Source organism: Echinops telfairi, unplaced genomic scaffold, assembly GCF_000313985.2.
Source record: "Echinops telfairi isolate 266 unplaced genomic scaffold, ASM31398v2 ScPeMD7_5868;HRSCAF=6743_1, whole genome shotgun sequence".
In the NCBI taxonomy this organism is placed as follows: Eukaryota; Metazoa; Chordata; class Mammalia; order Afrosoricida; family Tenrecidae; genus Echinops; species Echinops telfairi.
This window is the reverse complement of record NW_022109768.1, coordinates 10,715,617-10,728,664: the sequence shown is the minus strand read 5'-3', so window position 1 is coordinate 10,728,664 and position 13,048 is coordinate 10,715,617. Positions and strand designations below refer to the sequence as shown.

At 45.3% G+C, this 13,048-nt stretch overlaps 1 protein-coding gene across 1 annotated transcript in view; it reads left to right on the top strand.

The window, feature by feature from the left end:
- The first annotated feature begins 2,989 nt into the window (after window positions 1-2,989).
- The window catches only part of EDNRA (endothelin receptor type A), a 73,627-nt gene continuing 63,568 nt past the window's right edge, over window positions 2,990-13,048 (top strand). The window contains exons 1-2 of the mRNA XM_004708703.3: window positions 2,990-3,317; window positions 7,837-8,337. Of these exons, the coding sequence (XP_004708760.1) occupies window positions 7,918-8,337 (420 nt within the window). The 5' untranslated portion in view covers window positions 2,990-3,317; window positions 7,837-7,917. The remainder of the gene's footprint in view (window positions 3,318-7,836; window positions 8,338-13,048) is intronic.

Here is a 13,048-nt window from a genome sequence, read left to right as displayed (position 1 = left end):
CCAGCAGTTAACAAAACATTGTGCGCCTCTCTGCAAGGATAGATTTTGATGAAAGAACCCGGGGACGTTAACTGCCCTGTACAAATGTGTTTGTGTGAGAAAACCTTTCAGAATCCTTAGCAGCATATTAACAACCTAACATTTTGGAATACTTCCTTTTGAAAACAAAACGTTTTGTTTAACATTTTAAATGTGACTTCCACTCACTGAGCTTGTTGCTTCTTCTCAGGGTCAATGGCACCGGCTGCAAACGAAACACCTTGGCCACAGCACTGCGAGTGTGGCGGCAGTAGAAGCAGGCTCTGGTCTGTATGGTGCATTTCCCAGTTCCTACCACACCCAGCTTCCCAAGCCTCTGTTATTTTTGTGGTTCTCTGACCCTTCATGTTCCATTTTCCCCAGGGAGTCCCAACAATCCCTAGCAAACACTGATGCTCTGAACTTCTGCTGTATTTCCACGTGCTTGGGTGATAGCATTTAATGGAACTGATTTGCAAATTCTAACCCAAAAATGTAAATTTCAAAGAACACTTGCCCCCAAGGACCCATAAAAAGTTGGTTTTTAAGTGCTAGCTTGCATACATCTTAATCTTGGGCAATTATTTTTTTTAGGAAATCAATAATGATCATCTAATGGTGAAAGAAGTCGATGTAACTGTCCTTACAGGAACACTCCACTTACTGAGCTACTTGAGCCAGAAGGCTCGTGCCATCAAGAAAGTCAGGCACGAATCCAGAAGACCTGCCAAGCTACATCCAACCTACCTTCCTAGGAAAAGAAATAAACCTTGGAAGTCGGGCTGAAAGTTTAGTCAAATACATACAACTGATGTTCATTAAAATCACAAAGAAGGGAAAACAGAGACAAAGCAAGTATATAAAACCATGGCTCTGGGGAAAGATATTACTGTGGGCACAGTTAGCTTGGCTGAAAACTGGTTGGAATCCACTGAGATCAATTTCCCCAGAGAAGTTGACAACTTAAAGCTCCAGAAACAAACGTTGATGTTGCTCTCATCTAAAGTGAGACAGCCCAATCTCTCCCAAAGGCAGCTTTAAATTCACATAAACAGACTTGTATTTGAAGGCATTTCCTACAAGGGCACAGATTTCATCATGATGTCTTCCAGGTAAGAATTTTTAGTAACTAGATTTGCATTGATGGTGTAGTGAGCTACCACTGAGCTGCTAACACAAGGTCAGTGGTTGCCACTCGCCAGCCGCTCCAATGGAGAAAAATAAGGTTGTCTACTCCCATAAAGATTTACAGTCTTGGAACCCCAAAGGGCCATCCTACTTCGTCTTATAGGGCCACTCTGAGTCAGAATCCACCAAGTGGCAATGAGCCTGGTTTTAGAGTTTGGGGACTTGCACTACTGTGAGATGAGTTGTCACTGGATATAGGGACTGATGGGTGTGATCTAGTAAAAGTGGAACAGACTGGCATGTTCCATTGTACAGGCTATGTGTCCAGATGTGTCTAGTTACAGGTAAACCAGGTCTGAAACGCAGCACATATTGCACACCCCAAGTCCTGAGGATAGATACACTTTTCCCTGGAAAATGTTGTCAACTTGCCGACCCATCTACCCAAAGACCAGCTTTGTGTAAAATTCAAACTGCGCCGCTTTTGCAAGCTATTGGTGATCCTGGATAGCTGACTTCCCCCCACGAAGGAGCTATAGATAGACCAGATCAATGCACAGGCTAATATCTAGTTCAATAAAATTAAATGATTACTGATGGCCCATTCAATAATGGTATTCTCTGGATCTCCTTGATGGTTTTACACAATGGCCCCCAAATTCTTTGACTTTCTTCCCATTAACAGGTGGTGTCCATGTCTGCTCATCTTCAAGCTAAGCCCTGTGGCTCCTTGGCTAACAGCCTTGGTCAGCAGGGACACTTTGCCAGTTTCTGAGCCAAGACCATAAGAAACTGGCAGCTTCTGCATCCTGTCTGCTGGAACACTGGTTTTTGGAACTCTGCCACCATACTATGAGGAAGCGCCGACCAGCTTGCTGGAGACCCATGTGGGGAAATACTAACTCTGTGTAATGGATTCTTCCAGGGCTGGCTGATGATGGAGCAAAGATGAGCTGACCCAGCTAAACCCCGCTGAACGTGCATATCAGCTAGGACAATTGTTCTTGTTTTTCACCAGAAGCCCTGGTGTCATAGAGGTACATGTGGGGCTGTGATCCACAAGGTCCCCAGGTGGAAACCACCAGGTGCGGTGCCAGAGAAAAACAGGGCTTTCTACTCCTGGCAACAGCTGCAGTCTGGGAAACCCACGGGACAGTTCTGCACTGTCCAACTCCATGGCAGTGAGTACATTTTCAGGGTGATCTCTTCAGTGAAAGAAACAGGCAAGAGAATATGTTGTATAATGAGACCAGGCCTCCAATCTCCTATCTCCACAACAGGCTGGACGCCAGCAGGGCACTCTCTGGCAGGACCTTCCTCGGGGAAGACCTCCATGCTTTCTCCCACTCGGAGCTTCTCCTTGCCCCAGGATGAAACTCTTATGCTAAAGATACCGAGACCCACCCAATGAAGGATGCTGTCCTGGCTGGTTTCCTTTCTTGAGGCATCTCAGCTTCACTGAGCCACAGACTGGACCCTTGTAGATCCTCCTGGGCTAGTCCCGTGTCCGGGAACTTGGGCATAAGGGAACAAGACAGAAGCAAAGCATGCTGGATTCAGAAATAGACTGTCTAGTTTGTCAGTCTACTTGCTGAGAGAGAGCTTCTGGCTCCACCAGAGATCAAGGTTAGTGTGCACAGTTTTCTTGAAGCCAGACCCTTTCTGTTCAACTGCTCTCCCTTCACCTCTCCCCCAACTCCCCATCCCACTTGGATTTCAGAGAGGAAATAGTTAAGACTCCTGCCCCCGGGCCTGAGTAGGGGGGCGGCCGCTCCACGCTATATAGAGGCTGGCCCAACTGTTGCAAAGCTGTCCTGGAGGGGATAGGAGGGGACAGGAGTTCCTCCGAGAGGCCGAGGGGAGCCCAGCCTGGAGGCGTGTTCATCTGGAGTTTTCTTTTACTTGCCAGCCCTCGTGTGTGCGCGCGCACTCACACACAGACACACACACACACAGTCAATCCTTTTGGTCTGGCGGTGGTGGCGAGGCGCAGACCTCCGCAGAGAAGCCGAGCAAGCGAAGTTTTCCAAAGCAGAGGCAGCTGGGCAGCCGGGGCCGCGCCGGCGCGGGGACATCCGCCACCCTCCGCGTCACCCTCCGGTCCGACCCGGCGTCTCCGGCCCAGGCACCGAGCGCGCACCGGGCATCGTCTGCGCCCGGCCCGCTCCACGGTTGGTGAAGCTCTTTGCCTCTGGGACTCGGCTGGGGTGGCGGTGATGGTCACTCGGCTGGGGTCGCAGTGGCGGGGACTCGGGTGGGGCGAGGGGAGAACGGAACTGGGTGCTGCCGCTCAGGAGCCCCACCAGAGCCCAGGTGGCACCCACCTGTGCCCGGGCGCACAGGCGGGCAGGCGCTTCCCCGGGCAGGAGGACGCACCAAGGTCGTTTGGGGGGTTGGGGGACCGCCGCCTCCGCGCACGGGATTCTGCCTTTTAAGAAGGGGAAAACCAACAGTTCTGCTGGGTCCGCCCCAGGCGGGCAGGGAACTTTTGGAAGGTCCCGCGGGTGGCGTCGCCGGCTTCAAAGCCCAGTGGTGGGTTTGACTCGGCTGCCCGGCAGCTCTCCACACCCCGGGATGCGCCCAGGGTAGCCGAGCGCACTCGGTGTAGGGAACATGTCTTAGAAAACTCCCAGCGCCAACAGTGTGGGCACCTTGCCAGCCGAGGTCTAGACGTTTTGTTCAGTTGCTCACTCCTTTCCATGGCACTTGTTGCCTTTCACGCGCAGAAAAGCAGGGCAGCAGTTCCTATGTGAGCCGCCACGTCTCGGATGGCCCTCCCCGGGTACAGTTGGGGCTCCAGGGACATATTAAAGTTTCTATGCTTCCTCTACCAGGGCAGCTAGTAATTTCTACACCCCACCCCCGCCCCAATCAAAACACTTTTCTTGTCTTTTCCCCTCCTGTAGTTATTTGTGGAGCCCTGGTGGTATCGTGGTTAAGCGGGGGGCTGCGATCCGCATGGTGGGCAGTTCAAAATCGCCAGCCGCTCCGCAGGAGACAGACTCGGCTTTCTACTCCAGCAGACAGATACAGTCTTAAAAACCCTCGGGGGTCGCTGTGAGTCTGTAGTGACTCGAGGCAGTGAGTTGCGTCTGGTTGGTAGTTATTTGTAGTGTCTGCCGAGCCCCTGGCCTCTCTCCCCTCTTACATCCTTTTTCCCTCTCACTCCTTTGTTGTAAATGTTAGCTAATTTAGAAACACCTTGGCAATCCTGGCAAGTAAATTCCCTGCTCAGAACGCATTTCATGTTGACTAATTCCAAGTGAGCTTTATTTCAGAGAATCGAAGATGTTGTTTAATGTTTTAAGCATAAGCATAAAGATTCCGCCTCATTCTGGTTTTTTATTCTCATTATTAATAATAGGTTTTGAACTCCAGCAAACTTTTAGACAACCCATCCCTCATCCCACACCCCAAAATATGAGAAATGCTGAATCTGTAGGCCGTGTTGTTCAGTCTAAACAGTAGATGCTTCCCAAGAACTATGATTGATTATGACTGGTGATTGGAAGCACATCTTGATAGAGAGACCCGTCCCTGTAAGCTAACTCCCCATTCTTGATGGAGTATGTACTTGAGAGGGCTTTTGTTCTGTTTTCTATATTTCACCCATTCGTTTTGCAGCTTCATCTGTGTAGAAAGTTGGAGCGGATGTCATCAGAAATTGTTGCTATGGTCGGATCGTTGTTAAAGGAAGAAGTTAGGTGGTTGTATCACTGGTTGGCTCGTGTCATGATAAGAACCCACAGCCTTGGTCCTCCGTAGCTTGGCTGTACTCAGCTAACCAAGCAAACCATCCTGCCATAGGTCAAAATACATAGAACACTTTTGATGATCGGAGTGATAGCCAGAAAAGTCGGGTCAAGTAACTGAATCTTGCCTTCAAAAAACAAACCAAACTCACCCTCTTTGAGTTGATTCCAACTCGTTAGCGACCATATAGGCCAAAATCAGACCGTCAGCATTTACCAGAGTAGAAAGTCTGGTCTTTCTCCCTCAGTGATTTCAAACTGCTGACCTTAGGATTAGCAGCCCAATGCGTAACCTCACCAGGGCTCCCTTTCTGGAAAAACCTTCCCTCTCTCTTTTTAGAGGAAACTGCTATGGGTGATTCCGCTCTGATTGTGGAACCCTGAGGAAGTGGGGTGTTGGTCATTACACAGCATGAGATGCAAGTCCGTCTATTCTTTCATATCTGTGATCTGCAGAGAAGGATCAAAATAGTCTTGAACTCTTCTTTGTAATGGAAAGTATGCATTCTGTGGTGGAGTAGTGGCTATGCCTTGGGTGGCTAGCCTTTCGGTCTGCAACTCAAACCCACGAGCCCCTCTGAGTAACAAGAAAGGGTGTCCACTCCCGTAAAGAGTTACAGTCTTGGGAACAGACGCAATCCAACCCTGCCCTAAAGAGTTGCTCTGAGTGGACATTGACTAGATGGCAATGAGGTTTGGGTTTATCAATATTCAGTCAGCTAGTCCCAATTGTAAGTCGCAGCTGAGGAAAATGACCAACTAGTTATTAGGAAATGTAGACAGGAGTGGCAGGCACATGGTATGCCCTAGCTTGAAAAATTAACCATTTAATCATGGAATCAGACAGAGTCAAGTGCTGTAAATACAGTGAAGCTACACGTCTAGTCACCCTGCCCCTTTGGGCCAATGCAAACAGTAAACATGCTCAGCTGGTAAGCGAAAGGCTGGAGCTGTCGGTTCCCCAGAGGGGCCTGGCAGTCTGCTTCTGCAAAGGCAGCCATTGGACGCTGGGTGGAGCACAGTCTCCTCTGGGACATGTGAGTTGGCATCTACTCAACATCAACTAGTGTCCACGGAAGCTGTTGCAACCTTGACCAAGTAACACTTTAAGGCTCAGTTTACTCATGAGTAAAAGTGAACTGTCACCCCTACCTGCCTACCGATTTAGGGTTGTAAAGCTCAGAGAGCCAGTTGCCTATGTAACGTTATATTTATATGTAATAAAGCCAAAAATACAGACTCAGTGTCATTGTGTCAATGCCAACTCATAACGATGGCCATTGAGTCAATTCTGATTTGTGGCGACCCTTTAGAGCTGGGTAGAATGGACCTTGTGAGTTTCCAAGACTGTAACTCTTTACAAGAGTAGAAAGCCCTATCTTTCCCCCTCAAAGCAGTTGGTAGTTTTGAACTGCTGACCTTGCAGGTTGCACCATAATGCATAACCACTATACCACCAGGGTGGTTACTAGGCTCAGAAAAATCACTGTAACTTTTTTTAATTAAATAAATTATGGACTTGATATACATGACATACACACATCCATGGCGGCTTTCATATGAAATCATGATGGTAAATGAAATTTACAAAATATTGAAATGGCAAGAACCGCTTTTATTTACCTTTGATTATTCTGTTACCACCAACTTGCCTTGCTTTCCCAAGACCATATTTTTAAGGATGAAAGTAGAAAAACCTAGACTTCTTCCAAACAACAAATAAACTCACTGCCATCGAGTCAGTGCTGACTCATAGCAACGCCCCGTGGGTTTCTGAGACTGTAACTGGTTACAGAAGTAGAAAACCCAGTCTTAGGGGAGGAAAAAAAGATGATCCTTTCAAATGTTAGCCACCCTGCTGAATCCATTGCTTCATCTAAACTCTGGAGACTTCCATAAAACTTTGTAGGTGCTAGTACGAGACAAGAATAAGAGAGAATATGAATGAATTATTAAGATCTTAGACTCTGGAGTTAGGCTGACCTGACATAGCATCAGAGCATTGCCACCCACCACCTATGACCTTGAGAAGCGACTTTACCTTTCTGAGCCTCCTTCCCAAAGGTTATAATGGCATGCCTATGTACTTCAGAGTGTCCTTGTCTGGGTGAAATGTAATGAATGGAGCTATATAGGGTGTTTGAGATATACCATGGGGATGAATACTCTTTGGAAAATCAAATAGTATGATAGCCTGTGTAAGGTCATTACTCTCCGTCCATGTTGTTTCGCACCTTGACAAACATAATGATGATTACTTCTTAGCAAGAGAAAATTAAACATTCCTGCTAGGAGCAGTAAAGTAACTTTAAGTACAAGGGAATTTCGAAAAGCTCATGGTAAAATAGAATTTTAAAATAATAGAATTTGTCCACAAATTTTTTGAAGCCCGCTGCTATTTTTGACTATCAATTTTGTCATTGTTAATTTTTAATTAGCCTTCAGAAACACATTAAATGATTACCCATGGTGCATTGTGATCCTGTATTCATTATTTGCCATATGAAAAACAACCTACATTTTCGAATATTAAATTCGCTATGCATTTTTATCATCTTATGCTATGCTTTAACACTATACATTTTCCACTCAGCATTGAGGGCCTTTCTCCTTCATTAATAAATAAAATATATCTTATCTTGTGTAGTTTTTGTAACTTAGATTATTGTAAGTGTGTGGGGGGAATTCTTTTCATCTAATACTTGAAGGAAAAACTGATATATGCTTATCTATTTTATTAACAAATTAGAAATGAGATGATAGAGAAATAGAATCTACCCAGTAGAACTCTGGTCTGTTCTGGCGTTGTTCTGCCCCAGGGTCACCGGGCATGGAGTTTACCTAATCTATCCGGTGTTTTCATTGAGGCTGTACCTAATAATTGATCTTATTGGATGTTGGATTTTATAACCAAAATTATTCTCCTCTCTTTTTCCAGGTTTGAAAAGAAAAAAAAAATTTAAGAGGGAGCTGTAAACCTAACTGCACGTAAAAGACATTTGCTCAACTCTGCATTGGGATGGAAACCTTTGGCCTTCAGGTGACCTTCTGGCTGGTGATGTTTGGCTATGTGCTCAGTGATAATCCTGAGAGATACAACACCAATCTAAGTGACAGTGTGGACGATTTCACCACTTTTCGTGGGACAGAGCTCAGCCTCCTGGTCACCACCCATCGACCAACTAATTTGGCCCTGCCAAGCAATAGCTCCGTGCACAGCTACTGCCCACAGCAGACTAAAATTACTTCAGTGTTCAAATACATTACCACGGTGATATCTTGTACTATTTTCATCGTGGGAATGGTGGGGAATGCAACTCTGCTCAGGATCATTTACCAGAACAAGTGCATGAGGAATGGCCCCAACGCGCTGATAGCCAGCCTTGCCCTTGGAGACCTTATCTATGTGGTCATTGATCTGCCTATCAATGTGTTTAAGGTAAGACATAATCAGACTTAAACCTATGCTCTGAGTCCACAGTAAGAGAGTCAGTGCCGCCCTTTCCAGTGTTTGGAATATCCCTTAGTATTCTTATTGAGGGATATCTCCTGTTGCCTTGAAAACACAGTAGCATTTGGAAGGCTCAGGAAGCCCTGACATAAGCACTGGGTTGCTGCCCACAAGGTGTGGGGTTCAAACTCACCAGTCACTCCATGGAAGAAAGGTGAGACTGTCTGGTCTTATAAAGATTTAAAGTCCTAGGAACTTATGAAGCAATTCCACTCCGCTACGCTTACATTTACAGTCACTGTTGACAAAACAGCATCCAGGAACGCTTTTTCAAAATCTTGGGCTTCCATGAATTGGATTCACCTGCCCCCTCGGATTGTGCTGGTTGGGTGAGCAGCCTTGGGAAGGTCACAGGCTTTTTCTGAGATTCAATTCCCAGAGTGGAAACTGCTGAGCCATAAAGCAAATGTGCTTTCAATTGCAGCTACCTTTTCAAAATGCTGCGTCTCAGAAGCCAGTTAGCCATGGTACCGCTTGAAATGCGAAGTATTTTATTTTGACTGTCGGGGTTGCTGTTTGAGGTCAAAGGACATCTTGGCTTTTCTCCGTTATCTGGGTCGCTTGCAGATAGTGGAGGGCACATGATAAAAGACCAGCGTTGACTCCGCGGACTGCTTGTGTTGGAGCCCGTTAAAACAGGATCTGTGGACCTATATCTCTTCAGTCTCCTTCATCTCATCAGCTCACATTTGGGGAGGACCCACTGGATGCCTCCTCTGAGCTGGGGAATCAAAAGATCTGAAGACAAAATTAGTGCTTTAGGGCATTCCCATTGGGAAAGGGAGGGAACTCAACTCACTGCCATCAAATTGATGCCGATTTATTGGGATCAATTTGATTTAGCACCAAAGCAAACTAACACCAAGAATCACTCGATATTCCACATTGGCTCTCATGGGTATGAAGGGAAATTTCTATGAGAAATAAAATGAATTAGGATTAAAAAGAAATTACATAATGCCGGATTTAATTAAGTGTGTTTATTTGAAACTCAGAGAAAGTACTTCTATTTGTCTGCCATCCTCAGTCTTTTTTAAAAAAAAAATTTCTATGCATTTTCCTTGGAAATACAACTATTCTGAGTACTCTTAGTGGTAGCATTCTGAAATATTACTTAAAATGACAGTTGGCAAGTGTTGTCAACTGAAGACATGGTGGATTTTTAAGTAGAACTGTAACCTCTCCGTTTCTAATAGATAACTCTGGTGGAAAATTAATGGTTTCATTTCATTATAAAAGGAATGATAAAGATTCTGTATAGTACAAATAAGAGCTTTTCAACCTTATATGCAATACACTGCAAAATTGAGGAGATTAGACAACAGATAATCAAGAAAACAACGCATGCCGATCTCTTTCTACAGAATAGCATTAATGCATGTGTTTTCTATTTGAACTTAAAACAGGACTTTAGGACAGAGCTATGATGCAAAACTGAAAATGTGTAATGAATTTAAAATGATAACATGTGCTATGGAACTTTAATGCCTGCTTTTCTCTTTGAAAAAAAAATCTTAATTTTCTCCTTATGAAATATTTTGTGTACTCAACCCCTGACCTTTTGCATGATGTCTCTCATTAATGATGGATTTGAAAACTATTGACATTACTCTCATCCTGTGATAGATCTTCAGCAGTCACAGCATAGAATACTAAGCAGTCATATGACTACTCATGCCTATGCACTAGTTAGCCATGCCATCTATGCTCAAGAGAATAAGGAGCCATCTCTTCTGATACTCACTCACTCTGAAGGGTATCACATAGACATGACTGACTTTTTGGCAAATTAGAATCTGCAACTTCCATGTAGGAGACTTGTCTATGTCCTAGCTACCTGGCAGTCACTCGACTGCATTTCCTTTCTATTCCATAGCAACATTTTAAATCAAAACACCAGAAGCCTCTCCTCCAAATTTAATGAAAATCCAAATAAAACCTTTGTGCCTTATTTGAGTATCTGGTTTTTCCCTCTTGTAGTGTGCCATTGAGTCAGTTCCAACTCATGACCACTCACTCAGCAGCCAAGCCCTTACTTACTAAGCCACCTTCTTCCTTCCCTCTTAGAAACCCCGTGTTTTACATGCTTTACTGTAATTTTAAATAATACGGGCAGTTTGTGGCATTTTTCCATCACCGGAGTACATTTATGCAAGTCCTATTGTTCCAAAACTCACATAATGAGTAATTTAACAAGCTCCAGCTTTAGAAAGTTGGCCTTTTAGGTTTAAAAAGTATTCTGTTTTTAAAAAAGGCATTCTGTTTAATCGTCTTAACATTTTGCTAGAGGAAAAGAGAATGGCATTGGCATGAGCTAACAAGCCTTGCAATATCTAGGGGTTATCTCCACTTATTTCATCAGTCTTCTGATCTGAGTCTGGAGATCCTAGCATGTGGCTATTTGTATGGCTTCTTACCGGATAGTCAACAGCAGTCCTCCCCGGCAGTATGGTAGCTAGGTCATGTTCCTTTCTCCACAGCAGCCTTATCTGTGTGGTAAGATGCTACTGCTTTGTGGGTTCCCATGGGGCAGATTTGTGAATATCCTTAACCTGCTCACTGTGCTGTATTCAGGGCAAGACTCTCCCATTATGTTTAGGTACCTCCGACAATAATGCATAGACTTGGAGAAGAGTCCACTAAAGAGATTCGTGAACCTCCTTCATCTCCCCTGCTATTCAGAGAATGAGGCTCAGCCACGGTTGAAAGTATCTGCTAATGCTCCTCCAGGAAGGATGAATTTTCAAATCACAACTGTTTTTTAGTTTGGCAACTGTGTCTGCTGCCTTACTACTCCGTTCTAAGGTGTCTCCAGACAGGGAACACTGCATCAAGTCTTATCAGAGTCAGCATGAGTGGAAGGAGACAGTGTGAAGATTTGTCTTCGGGCAAGCCAGAATTGCTGATTAGACTGCAACAGTGTTACAGGGGAAAGGAGAGGGAGTGATAAAGTGTTCTTTTGATTCACATTTTATTCCCGTTCCCTTACTTTGAAAGAGACTGTACTCATGTGTCAGCGAGATGTTACACACAACTGGAAAACAGTGTAGTGGTGGCATCAGCCACTGGGCTATGTCTGAGCTGTCGTCATAAGCTGGTGGGTCTGGGTCACTCCGGATGGTCTTTGTGAGTGAACACTTGTGTCCCACTTCACCTGACTCTCCAAAAGTCTCGCTTGTCCACATATCTTTAGCATTTCTTCCTTCCCATCGATCCTCGGCTGCTTCTACTCACCTAGGGTCACGATTGCTCAGAAAACACCCAGGTGCTCACTCCCACTTGTGCCCATGCTTCCCATGTTTGGCAGTCAGAGCCCTCCACGCTGTGGCCACACTTCACCCACTTCTTGGAAACTCCCAGGATGGATCCCCGGATCTCGTCAGAATGCCATCTTTAACCAACATAGATTCTTTGCCCTGAGTCACATTTCATAGAGGCCTTCATGAAAATCCTCAGAGAAAGCAAGTTACTGCTGTGGAAGCATTTGCATGCCCTAGACTGGGGAATCTGTTAAATCCAGAGTTGTATGTGGTGCGTAGAAACAAACGAGCAAAACCAGAGAGCTGCTCCTCTGACCCTTCCCTACAGCCACACCAAGAAGAGACCCAACACCTGGTGGTGAAGGGAAATGAGAGTCTGAGACAGTAAAATGGCTTGGTCTAAGGCAATAAAAGCAGGGGAACTAAAGGAAGGAAACACGAGGAGCTTGCAGATGTTAGTAAAGTCGTTATTAACTTTGTTTAGGGATCGCTATCTAATTTTAATTGCCCATAACCAGTTACCAAAAGACTGGAAAAATAGGAAGGAGAAAGGAGTTAGCCAACGCTTCTCAGTACCCCAACTTGTGACCTAACCTGATAGGGACTCTGATTTGTCAAGACATGACATTATCTTGACGGGGGGGGGGGGGAGAAAACTTTTGGCAATGCAGATAGGAGACTGGTCTCTGAAACATATAGACAACTTGAACGCCTCACCAAGAAAAAGACAAATTATCTGACTGGAATAAAAAATAAAATGGGCAGAGGACATGAACAGGCCCTTCGCCGAAGAAGACATTGAGGCACTGAACAAGCATATGAAGAAATGCTCCAGATTATTAGCCATTACCAGAAACCCAAACAGCTTTCTCTTTCTCCCGAGGAGCACTTGGTGGGTTTGAACCACCAACTTTGAGGTGAATAGTCCACCCAGTAATGCCACCACAGCTACTTATCAGAGAGGTGCAAATTAAAACAAAAATAAGATATCATCTCACCCCAGCATTAATAACAGATTACAACAGAAAAAAGGAAAACAAGTGCTGGCTAGCCAGGGTGTGAAGAGACGTGATGGTGGGCTGTACACTGATAGTGGGCTGTACACTGACGGTGGGTTATACACTGACGGTGGGTTGTACACTGACGGTGGGTTGTACACTGACAGTGGGCTGTACACTGATAGTGGGCTGTACACTGATAGTGGGCTGTACACTGACGGTGGGTTATACACTGACGGTGGGTTGTACACTGACGGTGGGTTGTACACTGATAGTGGGCTGTACACTGACAGTGGGTTGTACACTGACAGTGGGCTGTGCACTGATGGTGGGTTGTACACTGACAGTGGGCTGTACACTGACGGTGGGCTGTACACTGAT